General features: G+C 39.8%; 1 protein-coding gene across 3 annotated transcripts in view; it reads right to left on the reverse strand.

Annotated features, from left to right (window-relative positions):
• The window catches only part of OCA2 (OCA2 melanosomal transmembrane protein), a 176966-nt gene that overhangs the window by 144165 nt on the left and 6451 nt on the right, over positions 1-26350 (reverse strand). For all 3 annotated transcript variants that reach the window (XM_072960740.1, XM_072960741.1, XM_072960739.1), the window contains exon 2: positions 16026-16319. In XM_072960740.1, coding sequence (XP_072816841.1) covers positions 16026-16273 — 248 coding nt within the window. In that variant the 5' untranslated portion in view covers positions 16274-16319. The remainder of the gene's footprint in view (positions 1-16025; positions 16320-26350) is intronic.

Consider the following 26350-nt stretch of genomic DNA (forward strand, 5'->3'; position numbering starts at 1 on the left):
ATAACTCAGAGATGCCCACTGTTAACATTTAAAGAACTTCCTTTCAGTCTTTTTTCCTATATATAAATAAATATTAAATCAAGTTCAAATATATGCATGAATAGACATAATTTACATATAGAAATTGCTTTGTCCTTTGATTATTCAACTTAGCCACGTTATTAGCATTTCCTGTGTTATTAGATATTCATCTACAAGTAATTTTAATGTTGGCATCATATTCCATTACATAGATCACCATATTAAGCTTTACCATCAATGTATTGTTGGAAATTTAGGGAATTTCTAGTAAGTGACAAAGGTTATGAGATTCCTGGTAGATAAGTCTCTATGTTTGCTTCTGATAGTTCCTTAGGACAGAGTCTTAGAAGTGGAGTCACTGGGTCAGGAAGTGTCTTGGTGCCCACGGTCCACAGAGCGCCTGATCTCATTATGGTGCAGTTAGGGGAGGGAACAAATCCTTGTCCCCGCAGCCCTGGGTATTAGTCACATTTTAAATCCTCAAGCTGTAAATTATAAACAGCCAGAATTGATTCAAGTCCACCATTGTCAAGAAATTCCACTGCCATGGTTATTAGCAAGAGCCATCTGTACCAACCTGCAGGATGGACACACTGTGTTGGCCACACCTCCCACCCCTCCCATGTTGTTTCCCTAGGTCTTCTTAGATTCAAACACTTGACAGTCCTATGACGCTTTTGCCATTTTATTAAGGGAAAAAAGGCTCTAAGAAAGTTGAAAATATTGAGTACCTAATATATTAGGTACTCTTCTGAGAGGATTTACATTTCTAAAGACCAGAAAAGAGACAACAGTTATTGCTAAGGACACTCTGGGGAGGTGGTGATTTGGGTATCAGTGGTGGAGAAAGAAGTTTGTTCCCTGTCTTTCTCCAGCCCTATGTCATGTAGACACTGTCAGTGCAGACACAGTGGTCATCTCTGCTTGGCAAGGGGCCCAGGGCCAATAGCAAGGAATGCAAAGTGCCTTTCTATTTCTGTCTGTCTGTCTGTCTATCTGTCTATCTATCCATCTATCAACTGTGGCCAATTTTCATACTGGCTTCACTGGCCCAACCTATCTTTCCAAAAGGAAAAAAGCAAAGTAGCAAGCAGAGAAGAAGTTGGGTTTGCCTCAAAAGCAATCATACGAAACAACAAAGTGTGTCGTCACTGACAGAAAGCAGACTGAGGAAGTAAAGTGAGCAGGGAAGCTGCCGCCCATTCATGTGCAATTTTTCAGAAGGCCTGGGAGATTGTAATTCCTCACCTGAGAGTTTGTCATGGTTCTGTGTGAGCAGAGCCAGTCTTTTTGGTTGAATTAAGCACAGAAAGGAGAGCCCACAGCCCCGGCTACTCAGAGGCTACATCCGTATTCATTTGTCAGCAAAGAAGCAGAAACATGAGCGCAGGTTCCTGATTCTTCAGCCTAACACCCCCACCACGTGAACTAGCAAAACCGGAAGGCCACAAGTTGAGCCCCTGGGCTAGGTGACTTCATATCTAACAAGGGGGAGGATTATGCCAACTACTTTGGGGAAAGGGCTGGAATTCCCAGGAAATGGGCCATCACCCACCTTTTGACCTTTGATCTTATCATAATCAGCCTTGAAACTGCCCTGGCACCTGTGGGAGTGACATTAAGCAGTGATTGTATTTCATTGAGCGTATATTAAAGTTCAAGGTCTACTGGGAGGTGAATCTTCCACCATCTTGGCGCTAATGGCTGTGTCATTCTTTTAATGGCTGTGTCCTGCTCCTTTCCTTCCTGTCTCATTACTAATCACAAAAAAAGGTCTAAAGGTATATCCAAAAGCTTGGATCTTTATTGAGATTTACAGAAACAATTTTAGGATTTACTTGAATGTAAGAAAATCAAATGTATTTGAAGTCTAATTTGAATTGTTCTTCCCTCTAAGGAAAAAAGCTCAAATAGCTAGTAACCTAACAGTGTGATTTTTGAAGTTTGTAATTCAAGTTTATAATTTAAAAAGATAGATTTTTGGGCTGGTCAGGTGGTGACTGAGCCCAGCTGGGCATATGAAGTAGACATACTAGCAATAAAGCCAAACATACATGACTGCATGGCTGTTCTTAGCCAGCTTGTTGCAGAAGCTGGTAATTGTCCAGTAAATGTCAACATCTTCTCCTGAAAATATCTACCTGAAGGGCTATTCTGCCAGAAGATATGAACAAAGAAAACTACAAAGAAACAAGTGGAAAACAGGAAATAAGTACATATCTATCAATAAATACTAAATGTCAATGAACTAAATACTCTAATCAAAGGATACAGGGTGGCTGATTGAATAGCAGAGCTAGACTTTTCAATATGCTGCCTACAGGAGGCTCACTTGAGGGCAAAATACAGTCAGACTGAAAGTAAAAGGATGGAAAAATATATTTCATGCAAGTGGAAATGACAAGAAAGTAGGGGTAGCAATATGTTTATCAGACCAAATAGAATTTAAAACAAAGGCTATAATGAAAGACAAAGAAGGGCATTATATAATGATAAAGGAATCAATACAAGAAAAAGATATTATACTTATTAACATATATACATCCATCTTGCAGCACCTAAATATATAAAACAAATACTAACAAACAAAAAGGGAGAAATTGAAAATAACAAAAAAATAGAAGACTTTAACACCCCACTGACAATGATGGACAGATCATCCAGACAGAAAATCAATAAAGCAATAGAGGCCCTAAATGACAGAACAGACCAGTTGAACGTCTTTGATATTTACAGGTCACCATATCCAAAAAAATCAGAATACACATTTTTTTCAAATATGCATGGATTGTTTTCTAGGATAGACTACATACTAGGTTACAAAACAATACTCAACTCATTTAAGAGGACAGAAATTGTATCAAGCATCTTTGTTGACCACAACAGTACAAAACTAGGAATCAACTACAGAAAGAAAAACAGGAAAAGAACAAATATGTAGAGACTAAACAAACATGCCACTGAAAAAATAATGGGTCAATGATAAAATCAGAGGAGAAATGAGAAAATACTTTGAGACAAATGAAAATGAAAACACAACTTTTCAAAGTCTATGGAATGCACCAAAAGCAGTTCTAAAAGGGAAGTTCATAGTAAAATGGGCCTTCCTCAAGGTACAAGGAAAATCTCAAATGAGCAGCCTACCTACCCCCTAAAAGAATTAGAAAAAGAAGAACAAACAAAGCCCAAAGTCAGCAACAGGAAGGAAATAATAAAGATCAGAGAGGAAATAAAATACAGATTAAAAAAAAAAAGTAATGGTTATTTTTGGAAAGATAAACAAAATTTATAAACCTTTACAAGCTCACCAAGAAGAAAAGAGAGAGGGCCCAAATAAATAAAATAAGAATGAAAGAGGAGAAATAACAACCAATGCCACAGAGATTTAAAAACATCATAAGACAATATTATGAAGTTATATGCCAACAAACTGGACAACCTAGAAGAAATGGACAAATTTCTGGGAACATACAGACTGCCAAGACTTGGTCAAGAAAAAACAGAAAACCTGAATGGACTTACCACTGGAAGTGAAATAGAATCTGTAGTAAAAATTTTTTAAAACTCCCTGTGAACAAAAGTCCAAGACTGGATAGCTTCACTGGGAAATTCTATCAAATCTATGAAGAATTTAGACCTATCTTTCTCAAACTATTCCATAAAATTGAAGAGGAGGGAACACTCCCAAGTTTGTTCTACAAGCCACCATTACCCTGATACCAAAACTATAAAAAAGAAAATTACAGGCCAATATCTTTGATGAATATAGGTGCAAAATCCTTCAACAAAATATTAGCAAACAAACCCAACAATACATAAAAAGGATTGTACAACATGATCAAATTGGTTTTATCCCAAGCTCACAGGATGGTTCAATAAACTCAAATCAATAAACAGGATACACCACATTAACAAAAGGAAAAACAAAAGCCACAGGATCAATAGACACAGAAATTGCATTTGACAAAATTCAACATCTATTCATGATAAAAATTCTCATCAGAGTGGGTACAGAGGGAATATATCACAACATGATTAAGGCCACTTACAACAAACCCACAGCCAACCTAATACTCTATGGTGAAAAGCTGAATGCCTTCCTGCTAAATTCAGGAGAAAGATAAAGATGCTTCTATTTAACATAGTATTGGAAGTCCTACCAATAGCAATCAGACAAGAAAAAGAAATAAGAGATATCCAAATTGGAAGGGAAGAGGTAAACCTGTCACTGTTTGCAGAAGACCTGATATTCTTTTCAGGGATCCCTGAAGCCTCCACTCAGAAACTATTAGAACTAATAAATAAATTCAGCAGGATTGAAGGATACAAGATTAATGTACAGAAATGTGTTGTTGTTGTGTTTTTATACACTAATAATGAAATATCAGAAAGAGAAAGTAAAAAAAAATCCTGTTAAAAATCACATCAAAAACAAACCCTAGGAATAAACTTAACTAAGGAGGTGAAAGGCCTGTACACTGAAAATTATAAAACACTGATGAACATTTTAAAGAGAATCAAAGAAATGGAAAGATATCCTGTGCTCTTTTGGAAGAATTAATTTTTTATTAAAATGGCCATACTACACAGAGCAGTTTACAGAGTTAATGCAATCCCTATCAAAATGTCCATGACATTTTTACAGAACTAGAATAAATAATCCTAAAATTTATATGGAATCACAAAAGACCCCAAGTTGCTAAAGCAATACTGAGGAAAAAAGAACAAAACTAGAAGTATAAAACTTCCAGATTTCAAACTATACTACAAAGCTACAGTCATCACAACAGCAAGATACTGGTGCAAAAACAGACTCAAAGATCAGCGGACAGAATAGACAATCCAGAAATAAACCCACGCATCCATGGTCAATTAATCTATAACAAAGGAGGCAAGAATATACAGCAGAGAAAAGGCAGTCTCTTCAATAATTGGTGCCGGACAGCCACATGTAAAACAAATTAGAACACTCCCTCACACCATACACAAAAATAAACTCAAAATGGTTTAAAGAACTAAATGTAAGACATGACACCATAAAGCTCCTAGAATAGAACACAGGGGAAACATTTTTGGATGTGAATCTTAGCAATATTTTCTGAGATCAGTCTCCCACAGCAAAAAAAAAATAAAAGCAAAAAAAAAAAAAAAAAAGGAGGGAGAACCCAACCAACTTAAGAGCTCTTGCATAGCAAAGGAAACCATCAACAAAACAAAAAGACAACCTACAGAACAGGAGAAAATATTTCCAAACAATGCAACCAACAAGGGGTTAATATCCAAAATACACAAATAGCTTATATAACTCAGTATCAAAAAACAAACAATAGAATTTAAACAATCAATATAAGACTTATATAGACATTTCCCCAAAGAAGACAAACATGTGGCCAACAGGTACATAAGAGATGCTCAGTATTTCTAATTATTAGAGAAATGCAATTCAAAACCACAATGAGATATCACCTTACACCTGTCAGAATAACTATCAACAAAAATCTACAAATAACAAATCTGACAAGGAGGTGGAGAAAAAGGAACTCTCATACACTGTTGGTGGGAATGTAAAAGGTGCTGCCACTGTGGAAAACAGTACGGAGATTCCTTAAAAACTGAAAATAGAACTACCATATGATGCAGCATTTCCACTCCTGGGAATACATTCAGAAAAATGAAAATACTAATTCAAAAGGATACATGCACCCCAATGTTCAGAGCAACATATTTACACTAGCCAAGACATGGTAGCAACCGCAGTACCCAATAGCAGATGAGTGGATAAAGAAGATGTGCCCCCCACACACACAATGAAATATTACTCGGCCATAGTAAAGAATAAAACATTGTCATTTGCAACAGCATGGGTGGGCCTAGAGAATATGCAACTCAGAGAAATACAAATACTATATTACTTCTATGTGGAATCTAAAAAATAATGCATATGCAAAGCAGAAACAGACTCAAAGACATGGAAAACAAACGTGTGTTTACCAAAGGGGAGAGAGAAAGGGAGGGACAAATTGGGGATTATGGGATTAATAGATACAAACTACTACACATCAGATACATAAGCAAAAAGGATTTACTGTATAGCCCAGGGAATTATACCCATTATCTTGTAACAACCTATAATGGAACACAATCTATAAAACTATTGAATCTCTTATGCTACGCACCTGAAACCAATACAATATAAATCAACCATACTTCAATTAAAATGTATATACATATAAAACAACAGCTTTAAGTACTATGCAACCACACTGGCAGCGTTTACAATATATTGCTACATAAAGGAAATACAACATAAGACACGCAGCATGGGCACAGCTATGTAAAAATACGTTTCACACGTGGGAGGCGGCCAGAGGGAGCACAAGCAAATGCCAGAAGACAGTAATATTTGTGGTGATACAATTTCCCCCCTTCAAGTTATAAACTTTCAGCAACTTATTTATTTTGATTTGGTAATAATAACATGCAGGAACCAATGACAGAAGCAAAATCTGACTTTCAGTAGTTTATCTTCATTATTTTAAATACAGTCTCTCAAATCTGCTTCCCCCATCCCACCAGCCATCAAGTAGCATGACTGCTAAATGGAAAACTGAAAGAAAATTAGCTAATTTTGACATGGCAAGTTGTAAGGTCAGTTAATTCCTGATTGCGGAAACAACCTGAAAAATAAATTACTTTCTCCACTGATTAGAAATAAATCTTCCTACGTAAACTTGTCTGAGAATAAATACATAATTTAGGATTGCCAGCCTGACAAGAGCCTGCGTTTAAGCCCACCTCTTAGCTCTTCTGTGTTATTTGACAATAAAAGGGGGCACCCCTTCAAAACTTTCTGAATCTGAGACTCAAAACCACGCTGAACTTAGATAAGGGAATGAGGAGGAGAGAGAAGAAACGGGGGAGGCTTGTGAAACACTGTTAATTTTTCTACGAAGAAAACTACCATATTGGAAAGAAATCCATTTCCCTTTAACTTGGCAATTTTGTTTGTTCTTTGTCATTGCAAATGTATGAACAATGTATGCCTTTCACTTGGAGGCCTCGAGCAACAAAGGGTGGAGGTCCTCAGGGGGGACAGGTAGCAGGCAGCATCCAGAAGTTTCCAGCAGAGTTCCAGGGCTGCAGCTACAAGAGGAGGTCCAGGATCCCAACGACAAGAGGCGGGATGCCACCAGAACAAAGTCTGGCTTCTCTATTTCTTTGTTGTTTATTCTGCTGTTATAGGATCATTGTTGGAAGAGGACAAAATCAGAGCTGGGGAGGATGGCAGAGTAGGAAGACCCTGAGCTCACTTCCTCCCATGGGGCACACCAGAATTAACAATTGACAGAGCAACTATCAATGAGACAGAACTGAAGGCCAGCAGGAAGCATCTTCTACAACTAAAGGTACAAAAAAGGAACCATGAGACGGGTGTGTGTGGGGGGGTGCATTCGCAGTATAATCCAGTCCCATCCCTCTGGGTGGGTGACCCACACATGGGAGGTTAATTACAATTGCAGTGGTTCCCCCTAAAGAGCAAGGGATCCAAGCCCCACATTGGGCTCCTTGGACCAAAGGTCGTGCCCTGGGAAGAGGAAACCCCAGAACATCTGGCTTTGATGATCAGCATGTCTTACAGTCAGGAGACCCAGAGGGCTGTGGGAAATAGAGATTCCATTCTTAGAGAACACAGAAAATCTCACAGGCTCTGGGATGCAGGACAGAAGCAGTAATTTGAAAGAGTCTGTGTCAAACACACTTGATGACCTGGGAGGGTCTCCCAGAGAGGCAGGAGATAACTGGTATTCACCCTGGGGACACAGATGCTGGGGGAAGCCACTTTGGGAAGCTCTACCATAAGGACACAGGTGCTGCCAGCACCATTTCGGAATCCTCCCTCCAGCTTACTAGCACCAGAACCCAGTCCCACCCACCAGCCTGTTGGCACCAGTACTGGGACTCCTCAGTTCAAGCAACTAGCAGGTGGGGACACATCCCCACTCACCAGTAGGCTGGCTGCCTTTGGACTCACAGCCACCCAGAAATACAGCCCCACCCAGCAGAGGGCACAGGACCTGGCCCCGCCCACTAGTGCACCTGCATTAGCCCCAAGACCTCTATGGCCTGCTGTGAGCCAGCACTGCCCACCAGCGGGCCAACACCAGCTCCAAGACAATGGATCCTTCAGCCAGTGACACCAGTATCCAGCTCCTCCACCAAGCGAGAGCTGGTACTTGCCCCAGGACCCTCAGGACCCTGTCCCCGCCCACCAGTAGGCTGATATCAGCCCTGAAATATCTGGGACCCCTCAGTCGGTCACCCCCACACATCAGAGTGCCAGGATGAGCTCTGGGACCCCCTGCAACTTGCAGCCAGAGACCCCAGGACCTAGTTGAGCCCACTAGCGGGCTGACACCAAATCCGGGACATCCAGGGCCCTGGCCTCTGAGACCCCAATTCCCAAGTCTACCCACCCGCAGGCTAGCACTAGCACTGTGACCCTCACTGGGCCTAAACCCCACTTACCAGCAGGCTGACACCAGCTCCAGGAGCCCCAAAGGCCCAGCCAAGCCCACCAGCAGGCTGATACCATGTGTGGCAGTCATGTGTGCCATGGGTGGCAGCCACGGGCAGCCAACACCAGCCCTGGGATCCTTTGCTCCACAGCTAAAGACCTCGTGACCCAGCCCCACCCATCAGCTGCCAGCAACCTCTACAATAGGCAGGGCCTGGCAATCAGCCAGACTGGGGGCCAGCCATACCTGCCAGACCACCCATAGTAGTCAGCCTGTCACAACAGAAGAACTCAGGCAGCCTAAATAGGGCTAAAGCATACAGCCCTCGTGACTAGAGGCGAGTGTGCTGCTGGGACACATAGAATGTCTCCTACATAAGGCCACTCCTCCAAGATTGGGAAATGTAATAACCATCCTACCCAATGCATAGAAATAAAAATAGAGAATTAGGCAAAATGAGGTGACAGAGAAACATGTTCCAAATGATGGAACAAAATACACCAGAAGAACAAAGTCAAGTGGAGATAAGCACCCGATAGAGTTTCCAAGGTAACAACCATAAAGATGCTTAAGGAACTCGGGAGAAGAATGGATGAACACAGTGAGAAGTTTAATAAAGACTTTAAAATATGTGAAGAAAAAGCAAACTGAGCCAAAGAATATAATAACTGAAATAAAAAATATACTAGAAGGAATTCACAATAGACTAGATGATAGAGAAACAGATCAGTGAGCTGGAAGACAGAGTAGTGGGAATCACACAAGCTGAACAGAAAAAAGTAAGAAGAATTTTTTTAAAAAACGGAAGTTTAAGAGACTTGTGGGGCAACATGAAAGATATGAACATTTGCATTATACGGGTCCCAGAAGAAAGAGAAAAAAGGGGGCAGAGAACTTATTTGAAGACATAAGATCTGAAAATTCCCCTAACCTAGGAAAGGAAACAGACCTCCAGTTCCAGGAAGCACAGAGAATTCAAACAGGATCAACCCAAAGAGATCCACACCAAGACAAATTGTACTTAAAGTGGCAAAAATTAAAGATAAAAAGAGAATATTAAGAACAGCAAGTGAAAAACTAGGAGGGAACTCTCATAAGGCTGTCAGCTGACTTTTCAGCAGAAACTCTACAGGCCAGAAGGGAGTGGCTTGATATATTTAAAGTGATGAAAGGGAAAAACTTACAACTAACAATACTTTACCTGGTAAGGCTTTAATTCATATTCATCATATTCATTTTTGATGGACAGATTAAGATTTTCATAGATAAGCAAAACCTAAAAGTGTTCAGCACCACCAAATCAGCTTTACAAAAATTATTAAAGGAGTTTCTCCAAGCAGAAAAGAAAAGGCCACACCTAGAAATAAGAAAATTTCTAAAGGAAAAATCTAATTGGCAAATATACAGTTAGGATAATAGATCAACTACTTATAAAGACAGTAGGAGCTTAAGAGACAAAAGTAGTAAAATCATTTATATCCACAATAAGTAGTTAAGAGATACACAAAAAGATATGAACTATGATGTCAGAAATAGTAAAATGATGGGGAGTAAAAATGCCAGGTTGTCAAAAGGCATTCAAACTTAAGAGATCACCAATTGAAAACAATTACATATATATGGGGGGGGGGAAGAGAGATTGCTATATATAAAACTCACGGTAACTGCAAACCAAAAATCTATAATAGATACATACACACAAAAGAGAAAGGAATCCAATCATAACACTAAAAACAGTCATCAAATCAAAAGTGAAGAGAGAAAAAAAAAAACCCACAAAATGACCCAAAACTAACAAACAAAATGGCAATAAGTATATACTTATCAATAACTACTTTGAATATAAGTGAACTAAATGTTTCATTCTAAAGACACAGAGTGGCTGAATGGATATAAAAACAAGGCCCATATGTATGCCACCTACAGGAGACTCATTTCTGATCTAAAAACACACACACACTGGAAGTGAGTGAAGAGGGAAAAGATATCCTCCAGAAATGGAAAAAAAATAAAATAAAGCCAAGGTAGCAATACTTATCAAACAAAACAGACTTTAGGGGGTGGAGGTATAGCTCAGTCACAGAGTACATGCTTAGCACGCACGAGGTCCTGAGTTCAATCCCCAGTACCTCCATTTGAAAAAAAAAGAAGAAAAAATTTAAAAACAAATAAAATAGACTTTAAAACAAAGAGACTTTAAAACTGTCATAAGAGACAAAGAAGGACAATACATAATGATAAAGGGATTAATCCAAGAAGATCTAACAATAGTAAATACACATGCACACAACATAAGACAACCTAAACACACAAATCAAATATTAACAGACACGAAGGGAGAGACTGACAATAACATAATAATAATAGGGGGCTTTAGCACCCCACTTACATCAATGGACACATGACCCAGACAGAATATCAATAAGGAAACACTGGCGTTAAACAACACACTAAACCAAATGTACTTAATAGATATCTACAGGATGTTCCATTCAAAACCAGTAGAATACACATTCTTGTACACATGGGACATTCTCCAGGACAGTTCATGTATTAAGTCACAAAACAATTTCAGTAAATTTGAGAAGACTGAAATCATATCAAGCATCTTTTCCGACCATGACACTATGAGACCATCAATCAACTACAAGAACAAGAGCTGCAAGAAAAACAAATACATGGAGGCTAATCAATATGTTACTAAACAACTAATGGGTCACAGAAGAAATCAAAAAATACCTGGAGACAAATGAAGACAAAAACACAACAATCCAAAACCTGTGGGATGTAGCAAAAGCAGTTCTAAGAGGGAAGTTTATAACAATTCAAGCCTACCTCAGGGTACAAGAAAATCTCAAATAAACAACCTAAGCTTACACCAAAAGGAACTAGAAGAAAAAGTACAAAACTCAAAGTTAACAGAAGGAAAGAAATCATAAAGATCAAAGCAGAAATAAATGAAATAGAGACCAAAAAACAATTTAAAAGATCAATGAAACTATGAGCTGTTTATTTGAAAAGATAAACAAACTGATAAACCTTTAGCCAGACTCATCAAGAAAAAAGAGGGCACAAATCAATAAAATCAGAAATGAAAAAGACGTTATACAAATACAAAAGATCATAAGAGATTACCAAAAACAATTTTCAATGAAATAGACAACTGAGAAGAAATGGACAAATTCCTAGATATATACAAACTCCAAAGACTGAAGCAGGAAGAAATAGGAAACATGAACAGACAAATTACCAGTAATCAAACTGAATTAGAAATTTTCAAAAACTCCAACAAACAAAAGTCCATGACCAGATGGCTTCACAGGTCAATTCTACCAAACATTTAAAGAAGCATTAACACCTATCCTTCTTAAACTACTCTAAGAAACTCAGAGAGAAAGAAACACTTCTGAACTCTTTCTGCAAGGCCAGTATCACCCTGATCTCCTTACCAGAAAAAGATATCTTTAAAAAAAAAAAGAAAATTACAAGTCAATATCACTGATGAACACAGATGCAAAAATCCTCAATAAAATATTGGCAAATCAAACTCAACAATACATAAACGGATCTTACATGATGGTAAGTGAGATTTATCCCAGGGGTGCAAGGATGGCTCAACATCCACAAATCAATCAATGTGATTCACCACATTAACAAACTGAAGAATAAAAATCATATGACCACTTCAATAGATGAAGAAAAAGCTTCTGACAGAATTCAACATTTATTCATGATAAAAACTCTGAACAAAGTGAGTATAGAGGGAACATACCTCAACATAACAAAGGCCATATATGACAAGCTCACAGCTAACATCATATTCAATAGTGAAAATCTGAGAGCATTTCTTCTAAGATGAGGAACAAGACAAGAATGCCCACTCTCACCTTCTTTATTCAACACAATATTGGAAGTCACAGCCACAGCATCCGACAAGAAAAAGAAATAAAAGAAATCCAAAGTGGAAAAGAAGGAAACCTGTCACTGTTTGCAGATAATGTGATACAATACATAGGAAATTCTAAATATGCCACCAAGAAACTATTAGAACTCATCAATGAACTTGCAGGATATAAAATTAATATACAGAAATCTGTTTCTATACTTGCAATGAACTATCTAGAAGGACAAAGCAAGAAAATAATCCCATTTACAATTGCATCAAAAAGAATAAAATACTTAGTAATTACTCTAAACAAGAAGATAAAACACCTACACTTGGAAAACTATATGATGTTGATGAAAGATCACCATCCTAAATGGATGACACAAACAAATGGAAAGATAAACTGTGCTCATGGATCAGAATTAATATTGTTAACATGATCATACTACCCAAGGAAATCTACAGATTCAATGCAATCCTTATTGAAACACCAATGGCATTTTTCCTGGAACTTGAAGAAATAATTCTAAAATTTGTATGGAAACACAAAAGATGCCAAACAGTACCACCCAGCCCCAAAAACCTTAAAAAAGAGCAAAATGGGATGCATCATGCTTACTGATTTCAAACTATACACAAAGCTGTAGCAATCAAAACAGCATGGGACTGGCACTGATAATAATAATATAATAATAATAATAATAATAATAATAATAATAATAATAACAACAACAACAACAACAATAACAATAACAACAATAACAATTAATAATAATAATAATAATAAAACAAAAAGACACATAGCTTAGTAGAATAAAAGAAGAGAGCCCAGAAATAAACCCACATTTACATGGGCAATTTATCTATGACAAAGGAGGCAAGAATATACAATGGAGAAAAGACAGTTCTTCCACAAGAGGTGCTGGGAAAACTGGACAGACCCTGCCCACTTGAACCTTGAGATGCTGCAGCCCCCGCTGACCACGTGTTCTCACCCCATCCATGAAAGACCCTAGGCTGAGGACCCAGCTAAGCCAGGCCCAGATTCATGACTCACAAAACTGTGAGAAAACAATTATGTGTTGTTTTAAGATGCTAAATTGTGGAGTACTTTGTTACACGGCAGTAGATAACTAACACTCTCTTCCTTCCTGCTTCCTATGTACAGATACCCTGATTTTAATAGTTCTAAGAAAACACTTACTAACCAGTTTGTACACAAGTGGTGTAACTGATCTGAGAAACTGCCTCTGGGCTTCCTGGCGGCAAAAAGACAAGGAGGCACAACAGGCTACAAACCCCTGCCCGCTTCCCTCCTGCTCAAAACTAGCAGCAGATAAACAGGTTGTAAGGAGACTGTTCTCACAGAGCTAAAAAGTATGAAATCCCAAATTATCTTTTCAGCACAAGATAAAGTAATCTATTCTCGGCCTCTCATAGCATTCTTTAGTTTTATTCATTCTCTTCACAAATCTGTAATAGTTCAAAATTTTTAAATCCACTGATGTTACAGAGTTGGTGTTGTTGCCAACCTAATGGCTTCCATCTTCCTTCACCTATGTTAGGTTTAAAAGATCTGCACATCTTATCACCCATAAGAACACTTGTTCTTTTCACTTTCCACTTATCTTCATGAAACAAGAAGGACAAAATATAAGGAATCCTTGAAGCAACCTTTAGACAGAGACGCTTTGGGGACCACCAGGTAACACCGCACCTGCGGGCCCAGGAGCTGCATGTCATTTCATGAGCTCAGCTAAGTGCACCTGTGGGGTGGCACTATGTCCTCCACACTTGCAGACACTAACACAGAGCTGGTCCTTTTCTTAGGTGCTGTTGACTGAAATAAAATGCACAACTGAAAAGCTGAGAGCTATGTTTTATTCGGCATACATTTCTGAGGACTTAAGCCCCAGATGACAGCCTCTCAGATCGCTCTAAAAGACTGTTCCAAAGCGGCAAGGTGAAAGCCAAGATATATGAGTTTTTGCAACAAAGATCAGGTCATCAGAGCACCAAAAGGTTACTGTTAATTAAAGAAAACCAGATACCTCAAGTTAAGGAATTTAGCGCTTTTCTATGCATAGGAAGGTGCAAAGGTCTGGGCTCACTGAAATCACTCCTTTAATGGGCACCTAGCTGTCCAGGACCAGCGTCCTGTTCTTTCCCATCCTGAGTTCCCTCAGAGGGCACCGCTAGGGTGACTGCAGAGCCAGGCTGCCTGCTTGTCTGCATTCTGAGTTCCCTCTGCTCACTGTCAGGGGGTGGTGGTAGTGGCTGATGGCTGGATGCCAGCATCCTTTATTTTACTGACATAGCTGGCAATATTTTTCATTCACAGTCCACACTGCAGGACTAACCACGGCTACTCTTGAGGGGCTGTTGTAAGCTGCCCCTGGCAGTGTTCTGGTTGCTCTTACTCCCTCTCCTGGCAATTCATCAGGGGGAAGTGTGTCTCAAGAGTGCTCACCTCTGCAGCCCTGGGTCCTCACTGGCCTCATCTGTGGTGGGGTCCCCTTCCACAGCCATTGCCTCTTGGCTGCATCAACTCTCAGCGCCGCACCCCCGAGGGCTGGGCCTTTGCCCTGCTGAGATTTCCACGCTAGCTCCCCAGGCCCTGTACCTACTTTCTACTCTGCTCTTGGGGAAGGTGAAAACTTCTGGGCTCTGTCCTCACAATATGGGGACACAGAGGTATGAGCAAGCTGCACAAAAGGCCTTCTCTTGCCCCCCAGCTTTCCTACCATCCTCAGATGACTGCTGGTGCAGCCCAGCTGCCTCCCCAGCCCCCAGTGTGCCCCACCTCCTCCCCTCGACTCTGCCCAGAGTCAGGACCTCCCGCCCATAAATCCCACGGTAGGTGTCCTCAGGTCACCTCCTGGTGCACTGAAGGAATAAGTAAGGAGAAAGAACTTGGAAAACACTTACTCTCTTGATTTTCCAGACTCTCATCTCACTGCAAAGTCTTTTTCTGGAATTCAGAATCCCATTAGCCTTGCATCCTTTTAGGACTGGGTAATCAGTATGCCCTACACGGGCACCACAGACACCTACTCATAGGATGCTGCTTTTATAAGTATTTGCTGTCTTCACGTCAGTAAATACTTAAATGTTTATCAAAGTTTTCTTTTTCAAGTAAATCCAGAATTCTTTGATATGAAAAACAATATTCAGTTGATTCACTTAATATATTTATAGGAATAAAACATGTTCAAATATATATAAATATGTTTCGAAGCTTCATGTAATACTTTTAATGCCTTGAATAATATAGTAAATGCTAAGCCTTCCCGTCAAAAATTTGCTTTTCTTTGACACAACATTGTAAAATGACCATAAATCAATAAAAAATGTTAAAAAAAATTTGCTTTTCTGTTTTTTATTATCTTTCAGATTTACCTTAGCCGCACTTTAGAAAATAGCGTTCATTCCAAATAGGCCAGGAAATTGATCTAACGCTGGAAAGATTCACCCATAACATCTGAAAGTTTTTCCCACCAAAACATCTGCGGGAACTATGCTCACGGAAAGCCAAAATCGGTGAACTACTGTGGGAAAATGTGGGAATCCACACCTCCAAGATAAAATTGTTTCAAACTTACCTCTGCTCCATGAGGAACGAGCCCAAATCCGGGTCCACGGCAGCCCGGCAGCTCCGCCCGGCTGCCCCCCGGGGGTGGGGGCCCAGCGGGTCTGCCTGGCTGACTCCCCGCTGTGGCCTGGGGTTGCTGGCGTGGGGCCCCACCAGCCCCGGCCCGCCCCGGCCAGCACTCGCGGGCGCAGACGTCTGATGTATCTCCATCTCCAGCACGCCGGAGGCCAGCTGGCCGTCTTTGCTCTCTAGACGCATGCTTCTGCTGGCCCTCTTCTCACTAAGGTCAGCCAGGGAGAAACCACTGTTGATAAAAAGGGAATATCATTTGCACCTGGGGGATTCATACTCCTGCGTGGTACAGCAGAAACACCTCTTACACCGAGGCCCTTCCTGTGTTTCAGCCTTCTAACATCATAGGGAAAACTGTGGCTACGTATCTCTAAGGGTGTGTTTTAGCACATTTCACACCAGCACTGACCTAACTATTCAACAACAGAGTATTAAGCAAATTGTGACATATACACAGTAGGAAATACTATGCAAACATGAAACATGCTCTCTAGAGACATACTGATATTAGGAACCACTTAAAACATGATAAACACCATTGATACACTAGGATATATTCCTTGAAATAAATATGCACCTAGTATATACATAGAACAGAAAACCAAAAAACACAGCCTCCAAATCATGGCTGTCTCTGGGTGGCGGAGTTACAGATGACTGGGGCATTCTCCTTTGTCTTTGTCTCTGATTAATGACTTTTGTATCTACTAAACAAGTACCTTCGCAGTGAGAAAATAATAATACCTATTATAAATATGAGAAAAATGACTACACTTGCAAGGCTATGGTGTTCTACTTTGGGGATTATGTCTCAACCCACTGCCACTTACTTGTGCACAGCTGGTAGCATCCCACAACCCCAAAGTGACCAGCAGCAACAGTTCGCTATCAAGAGTTGCTATGAAGCCCAAATCATTGTGAGCTAATTTTGAGAAGGATTTGCAGCACTGAGAAGCAATGTACGTGTCTGTGGGGTGGAAGGAATGTAGCTCGTGGTGCACCATTCCTTGCCACTCAGTTCACAGAGACTCGCAATGCCCCATGATCACAGATTCTGGACGACGTGTAGGAATTCCAAGCAAGCGCAAGGTAAGTGTGTTATGTCTACAACTGAGGGATGGTGGCGCTGACAGCCCAAGAGGCCACACTTTCTGGTGGAATCACAATTTACTTTAAATTTGGAAAGGCATCAGCTTTTGAAGAAAACAGATGTGACCAAGGAAGTCTTAGTATTTCCTTATTACTATGATTTCCCTGCTTTAACCCACTCCTTCTGTTGAAAAGATAACTTAATGACTTTCTCATCAGTAAGCAGAAGACAGAAAGTGCCGATAGAATGTGCTTGTATCAAAAGGTGAAATAAATTTGACACAACATTGTAAAATGATTATAAATCAATAAAAAATGTTAAAAAAAAAAGACATTGACATCCTTAAAGAGTGAAAAAAAAAAGGTGAAATAAAAATATTAGAGTTCGTTTTCATGCAGTGTGTCCGTTGCCTGGTAGGAACAAAATCCATATGCACATCTGAGCTACAAAATACAAATAAATTGTGTGACATCTATGATTCCACCTACAAGTTAAATGCTCTCATTTTGCAGTTTAAACTGATGTTGTGAAACATAAAGATGAACAATAAAATATATGATAATAATTTAAATTTTTCTTTACTTAGAAAAATAATATTGATTAAATATATTGTAATAATCTTTAATGAAAAAGAATATGAAAACGAATATATGTATATATATGGATGACTGGGAACTGGGACATTATGCTGTACACCAGAAATTGACACATTGTAATTGACTATACTTCAATGAAATAGTAATAATAATAATAATATTGAACAGCAACTTAAAACACCATGACAAAACAAGAGAGACTGTGGGGAAAAGGAAAACTTTTATATTTTAGTACTGTTAACAGCACTTTTTTCCTGCATTTTGAACAAGGAGCCCCACATTTTCATTTTCCATTGGGTCACACAAATTTTGCACTAGGTCCCCCTCTCCCCCCTTCAGTGAGTTTACAAAGGTCTCCTCTTAGCTCTCCACTGTCATCAACTCCCCTCCCTAAAGCACTCCAGCTGCTTTAGGACTTGGCATTGGAATACACCCACCCACCCCTTAGTACTCTGACGGCTGTCTTCCTGGCCATTCTTCTGCATTCTCTGCAGAGCCGAGCCCTGGTCTGTGGTGTCTGTCTCTCTCTCTGTCTCTGTCTGTCTCTCTCCCTCTCCCTCCACTACTATACCTGTCATTCTGTGGCTTCAGCATCTATACCCTGGGCCCTCAGTTATGTGAGTGCTGCACAGGCAGGAAGCTGGCCTGCTCCCACGTCAGCCACCACCATCACATCCTCACTCCCCTTTCCCAGGTGAGACTCTGGGGTCCAGCAGACACTCTCCTTTTACTTGCCTCCTCTTGCATTCTGTCAAGGTCTCCTGATACATGAGTTCTCTATTGCTGCATAACAAATTATTACAAAATCAGCAGCTTAACCCAACACACATTTATAACCCAGAGCATCAGTGGGTCAGGGCCACTGGGGCAGGCTTAACTGAGTCTTCTGCCTACGATCTCAGGTGTCACTGGGCTGGGAAAGAATCCACTTCCAAGACCACTCGGTGTTGGCAGAATTCACTTCCTGGTGGCTGCAGGGCTGAGGGCCAGCTTCTCGTCAGCTGTCGGCTGGAGGCCACCCTCACTTCCCACAGGCTTCCTGCAGCCCCTGCTTATGTGGGCCCCCATATGTCTGCTCACTTTATCAAGCAACAGTGAGCATCTCCAGGGCGAGTCAACCAGCAAGGAAGAGCTTCATAGACTGTAACACAGTCACAGTGTAACATCCTGTCCATCACCCTTACCATCTTCTATCGGTTGGAAGGATCCTCACCCAAGGGCAGGGGATCGTCACATAAAAGCAGGAACACCAGGCAGTAGGGATCACGGGGCACCCCCTGGAGTCTATCTGCTGCCTGTGGCAAGACCCCAAGCCCGGCTTGCTCCTTAAGTGGCTGGATGTGGCCATGGAGAACCCTGGGTGCTGCTCACGGTCTCACCTTGTCTCCACATTCAGGGTTCCCGGGGGGCCCCAGCACCGCCCAGAAATCCTACTGCATCTCCCAAGGCAATTTTCATTCATGCTCTCCTCCACCTCCCTTATATATCTTCCCTCCTTTTCTTTGTTTAATTAATTTTTTAAGCTTTTTTTTTTCCCTTTAATGGAGGTACTGGGGATTGAACCCAGGACCTTGTGCATGCTAAGCATGTGCTCTACCACTGACCAATTTCCCTCCCACTCCTTTTCCTCCTTTTCTATCTCACCCACTGACTTTGCCTCTTCCTTCCGTCATTGATGGAATCAGCCAGGGTCCCAGAAGGAAATGGAAGCTGCTCTGAGTACATAATCAAAGAAACTGGTGACATGGGAGGTGGATGTGCTGAGAAGCTTACTAGAGGCCGGAGACTAGCAGCAGCTGGAAACCTCCACCCACCGGGAAGAAGGTGAGTGCAGAAACCACGGCGGGCCTTTCTGAGAGGAGCTGGGGCCCCAGGAGAGATGCTCTGTAAAGCAGGGTGAAACAGCGCCAAGCACTGGCCTCTTGCTTCCTCGGTCCCCCGGCAGAGACGCCTGCCGGCCAAACTCAGCAGGAAGCTGCTGACCCAGGAGCCAGAGCCGGACCCAGACACTGAGATTCAGAGCAAAGGGCAGCGAGGGCAAGGAATGTCTCCAAGGGCAATAAGTCCCAGGACTGGCACACGGACAAAATGAGGCCATGAGGATACAGTGCCCAGCCTCCCAAGGACACGCCTGCCTGCAGCCCTGGGGCACACTGGCGTCCGCCCACTCTCACCTGCTCAGACTGCTTTGTTACAGTTTCGCTCCTGTCCTGAATCCTGCAGGCCAGCACACAAACATACTATCACCACTAAAAAGATATATCTCAGGACCTGTGCTCCCAGCAACATAGAGTAGTAGAATGAAAAAACCTAACATTTTATATAAAATAACTGTGAGATGACTCTGAAAGGCGGGCAAAAGAAGGCAAACAAGTTAGGGACTCAAGAAATGACACAGCAGGGAGGCCCTTGGGTGTTTATTATGTCTCACCTGTCACCCAGACACGGAGCTGAAGAAGTCAGTGATCTGGAAACACCGACAGATGCAGACCAAAAATGCCCCCCAGGAAAAGTCTGCCCTCTCTAGCCAGAAGAACAGGAGTGCAGCAGCCTAGCGGGATAGAAAGCTTTTGGATGGTAACTAGTCTACTGCAGCCAAACAGCGCAGACCCACATCACCCAGACAGCAAAGGCCAGGTGGTGAGCCTAGACCCCACCTTCATCAGGCTGTAATAAGGGGCCCAGTCCCCCATCCCCACTCGGGTGGTGTCGGAGAAAGTGGACAGGGAGCTGGGACATTCATCTCTGCTGGGTGCTGGGGGCCCCACCTCCTTCCTATGCATGTTCCCCCCATGTAGGTGGAGACCACAAGGGGGAAACCTGAACCTCACCCCTACCCTGCAGTAAGAGAGACCCCTTGCCCTGCTTGCTGAGATGTCAGAGGAGAATCAGAACTTTCACCACTGTGCAGCAGTAGTGAGGCCACCACCCAACTGTGTCCTTAGAGGCCACACGTGGAGCCGTGGTGAGGTCCCCCAGCTCCCCAGTCCCTCCCAGCCAGGGTGGTATGAGCAGAGGCCCAGTAGGAAGCCAGAGCTCCCACACCTCCACCCAGAAGTAAGAAGCCCTTCCCTACCTTGATATCAACTGAGGTCAAGTGGGGAACTTGGATTTCTAATCCCACCTGACAGCAATGAGGCAGGTACCAGGGCCCTCTGCTGGAGTGGTGTCAGAGGAAACCAGCTAAAAAGAAAGCTTAAATAGGAATTAGAGCCTCATAAGACTTGAAATGCGCAAGTCTCAATCAAAATTACCTGTCACAGTGATAACCAAGAAAAATCTCAACTTAAAAAAAAGGAGATGACAACACCAAAATGACACGGATGCTAAAATTATCTGACAAATATTTTTAAGGCAGCTGAAAAATGAAAATGCTTGAACAAGTAATAACAAATGAAACAAATGAAAAAAGTAGAATGTCTTAGTGAAGAAACAGAAAGCCTCAGCAAAGAAGAGCCAAATGGAACTGAAAAACACACTATTAAAATTAAAAATTCAGTAGATGAGCTCAACAGTAAATGGAGGAAACAGAGAAAAGAATCAACAAATTGGAAGATAGAACAATTGAAATTACCTAACACGAACAACAGAGAAAAAAATTAACAGACCCTCAGGGACCTGTGGGACTATAATAAAAGGTATAATGTTCATATAATAAGAATCCCAGAAGTAGAAAAGGAATATTATATAGCTGAGAAAGTATCTGAAGAAATAATGTCTGAAAACTCCCAAAATTTGACAAAAACACATATACCTACAGATCAAAGAAGTTTAGTGAACCCTAAAGAAGATAAACACAAAGAAACCTACACCAAGGTATACTGTAGTCAAACTTTTGAAAACTGAAGACAAAGAAAAAAATCTTGAAACCGGCAAGAGAAAAATGACAATGTACCTATAAGGGAAAAAACTTCAAATGACAGAAACCATGGAGACCAGAAGTGGCACCACATTTTTCAAGTAATGGAAGGAAAGAACTGTCAACCCAGAATCCTCTATCTAGTGAAAATATCCTTCAGGAATGTAGGGGAAATCAACACATTCTTAGATAAAAGAAAACTAAGAGATAAAGCTGTCTCAATTTGCAGATATGATTTCCTACATAAAAAAGTACCAAAAAAAAAAAGAACCTCACAGAACTAATAAGTGAGTTCAGGTCATAGAATACAACATAAATATTTCAAAATCTAATATTTCTATATACTATCAGTGAACATACTGACATCAAAATTAAAAGCATAATACCATTTGCAATTACTAAAAAGTTAGGCACATCTAATAAAATATATACAGACTCACATCCTGGAAACTACGTGATGCTGATGAAAAATCAAAGAAGATCCAAATAAATGGAGAGACAAATCAAGCTCATGGATTGGATGATTGAACACAGACAAGATGTTAATGTTCCCAAAACTGATAGACAGATTTAATGCAATGTCTATCAAAATTCCAGCAAGACTTTTTGCAGATATAAACAGTATTATTCTAAAATTTATATGGAAAAGCAAATGATTGAGAATAACTAAAACAATCTGGAAAAAGAAGATTAAAATGGGAGAAAACAATCTATTCGATTGCCAGTTTTACTCTATGGCTACAATAACAAAGAGTTTATGGTGTGGGCAGAGACATACACACATGGATCAATGCAACAGAACAGAGGACCTAGAAATAGGCTCACAGTATATGCCCAATGGATTTTGACAAAGGTGCAAAAGCAATTCAGTGCAAGAAATACAGCCTGTTCAACAAACAATGTTTGAAAAATTGGACATTCACAGGCAAAGAAGGAAGGAAGGGAAGGAGGGAGGGAAGAAGAAAGGAGGGAGGAAGGAAGGAAGGAAAGAACTTTAGCTTTATCTTACATCCTATATGAAAGTTAATCCAAAATGGATCACAGACTTAAATGTAAAATGTAAAACTATAAGCTACAGAAGTAAACAAAGAAAAAAATCTTCAGGATCTAGGACTTGGCAAAGAACCTTAAACTTGACACCAAAAGCACAATCCATAAAAAAAAAAACCTAATAAATTGAAATTCACCAAAAATTAAAAATGTTTGCCCTCTGAAAACTTGTTAGGAGGATGAAAAGATAAACTACAGGCTGGGAGAAAATGTTTGCCAATCACATATCCAGAAAGGGACATTCATATTATAGGAGTCTCAGAAGGAACAGAGAGAAAGAAAGGGATAGAAAATGTATTTGATGAAACAATGAATGAAAACTTTCCAAATATAAGGAAGGAAACAGATATCCATGTACTGGAAGCAGAGAGTCCCAAACAAGATGAACCCAAAGAGAGCCACACCAAAATACACCATAACTAAAATGGCGAAAGTTAAAGATAGAGAATTTTAAAAGCAGCAAGAGGAAAAAAATTGAGCCACATACAAAGGAACCACCATAAGGCTATCAGCTGATTTTTCTGCAGAAAACTTGCAGGCCACAAAGTAGTGGCATGACAAGTTTAAAGTGCTGAAAAGGAAAAGCCTACAATCTAGGATACTCTACCCAGCAAGGTTATTGCTCAGAACTGAAGGAGAGATAGAGCGTTAAAAAAAAAAAAAAAAAAGAATTTTTCAGACAAGCAAAAACTAAGAGTACATCAATATTAAATTGACCGCAAAGAAAGAGTTAAAGGGTCTTCTCTAAGTGGAAAAGAAAAGGCTACAATAAGAAGTAAGAATTTATAGGAAAGGAAAAATCCCACTAGTATAAGCAAATATATAGTAAAGGCTGTGGATCAACCACTTAAATAAGCTAGTATGAAGATTACAAGACAAAAATTATAAAATCATAATAACTGAAAACTTCCCCAACTTGGGAAAGGAAACAGTCACTCAAGTCCAGGAAGCACAGAGTTCCACACAGGATCAACCCAAAGAGGAACACACCAAGGCACACAGTAATCAAATTGACAAAAATTAAAGATAAGGAGAAAATATTAAAATTAGCAAGAGAAAAGCAACAGATAACACACAAGGGAACTCCCATAAGGTTATCAGCTGATTTCTCAGCAGAAACTCTACAGGCCAGAAGGGAGTGGCGTGATATATTTAAAGTGATAAAAGGAAAAAACTTACAACCAAGAATGCTCCATCCAGCAAGGCTCTCGTTCAGATTTGATGGAGAAATCAAAACCTTCACAGATAAATAAAAGCTAAAAGAATTCAGCACCACCAAACTAGCTTTACAACAAATGTTAAAGGAACTTCTCTAGACATCAAAACATAAGCAAAGAGAACAAAAAGAAGAAAGAGACAAAAAAAAAAAAAAACCTACAAAAGATTGCTATGGCAATTCAGGGCCTTTCATGGTTCCATATAAATTTTGGAATTGTTTGTTCTGAAAAAAATTATAAAATCAACTATAACTACACAAAAACAGTTGAGGGGTAGACATGAAGATGTAAAATGTAACATCGAAAACACAACACATGGAGGAGAGGAGTAAAAAAGTAGATCTTTTAGAATGCATTTGAACTTAAGTGATTATCATTTTACAACAAGTAGATATAGTTATAGGTCAACATACATGAACCCCATGGCAACCACAAATCAAAAACCTACAATAGATACATAAAAACTAAAAAGAAAATACAAACATACCACTAAAGAAAATCACCACACCATAAGGGTAGAAACTAAAGAAGAAAAAAACAGAGAACTATGAAAACAACCAGAAAACAAGTAACAAAATGGTAATAAGTACATACCTGCCAATAATAACTTTAAATTTCCATAGACTAAATACTCCAATCAAAATAAAAGATATAGGGTGGTTGATTCAGTTTTTTTAAAGATCCATCTATATGCTGCCTACAAGAGACTCATTTCAGAGCTAAAGACACACAGATTGAAAGTGAGGGGATGAAAGTGAGGGGATGAAAAGGAAATGAAAAGAAAGCTGGGGTAGCAATATTCATATCAGAGTATTTAAGACTTTACAAACAAAGTCTATAACAAAAGACACGAGAGTATATAATGGTAAAGGGATCCATACAAGAAGAGGATATAACATTCCTTAACATATATGCACCTAATAAAGGAGCACATAAATATATAAAGCAAATACTAACAGATGTAAAGAAGAAATTGATGATAGTACAAAACAGTAGGAGAGTTTACCACCCCACCTACATCAGTGGACAAAACATCTAGACAGAAATCAATATGGAAACAGTGGTCTCAGATGACACATTAGACCAGCTGAATTTACAGATGGATATCTATAGGACATTCTATCCAAAAATACACATTCTTTTCAAGTGCACAAGGAATGTTCTCCAGGATAGCTCACATGGTGGGCCACAAACAAGACTCAACACATTTAAGAGGACAGAAATTATATCAAGCATTTTTTCTGACCACAACAATATGAAACTGGAAAGCAAATATAGGAAGAAAAATGGGGAAAATAAATGAGCTATCAGAAATAGAAAGCAGGTAAATAATTCCATTTAAAATCTAATCAAAAGAATAAAATACTTAGGAATAAACTTAACCAAGGAGGTGAAGGACCTATATGTTGAAAACTATGAAATACCGATGAGGGTGACTGAAGATGATACAAATAATTGAAAAGATAGCCCATGTTCACGGATTGGAAGAATTAATATCGTTTACACAGACATACTACCCAAAACAATCTAGATTTCATGCAATCCCTATCAAAATATCCATCACATTTTTCATAGAACTAGAACAATCTTAACATTTATATGGAACCATAAAAGACCCCAAGTAGCCAAAGCAATCTTGGGGAAAAAGAATAAAGCTGGAGGTATCACATTGCCTGACTTCACACTATACTACAAAGCTATAGTAATTAAAACATTATGGTACTGGTACATAAACAGACACATAGGACCAATGTTCAATTAATCTATGACCAAGGAGAGAAGAATATACAATGGAGAAAAGACAGTCTCTTCAATGACTGGTGCTGGGAAAACTAGACAACTACATGTAAGAAGAATGAAATTAGAACATAGAAAATGTATATATACCACCATATATAAAAATAAACTCACTGGATTAAAGACCTACCTGTAAGACCTGAAACTATAAAACTTCTAAAAGAAAACATAGACAGCCTGCTCTTTAACATCAGTCTTAGCAGTTTTTGTTTTTTGTTGGCTCCTCAGACAAGGGAAACAAAAGCAAAAATTAACAAATGGGACTACATCAAACTAATCAGCTTTTTGCATAGTGAAGGAATCTATCAACTAAACAAAAAGGAAACCTACTGAATGGAAGATATTTGCCAATGATATGTCTTATAAGGGGTTAATGTCCAAATAATACAAAGAACTCATACAACTCAACATCAAAAATACAAACCACCTGATTTTAAAATGGGCAGAAGACCTGAACAGACATTTTTTTTCCCAAGGAAAACATACAGATGGCCAACAGGCACATGAAAAGATGCTCAACATCACTAATCATCAGGGAAATGTAAGTCAAAATCACAATGAGAGATCACCTCACACCTGTCAGAATGGCTATTATCAGAAAAAACAAGAAATAACAAGTGTTGGGGAGGATGTGGAGAAAGGGGACCTTGTATA

The sequence above is a fragment of the Vicugna pacos genome, chromosome 5, assembly GCF_048564905.1.
Source record: "Vicugna pacos chromosome 5, VicPac4, whole genome shotgun sequence".
In the NCBI taxonomy this organism is placed as follows: domain Eukaryota; kingdom Metazoa; phylum Chordata; class Mammalia; order Artiodactyla; family Camelidae; genus Vicugna; species Vicugna pacos.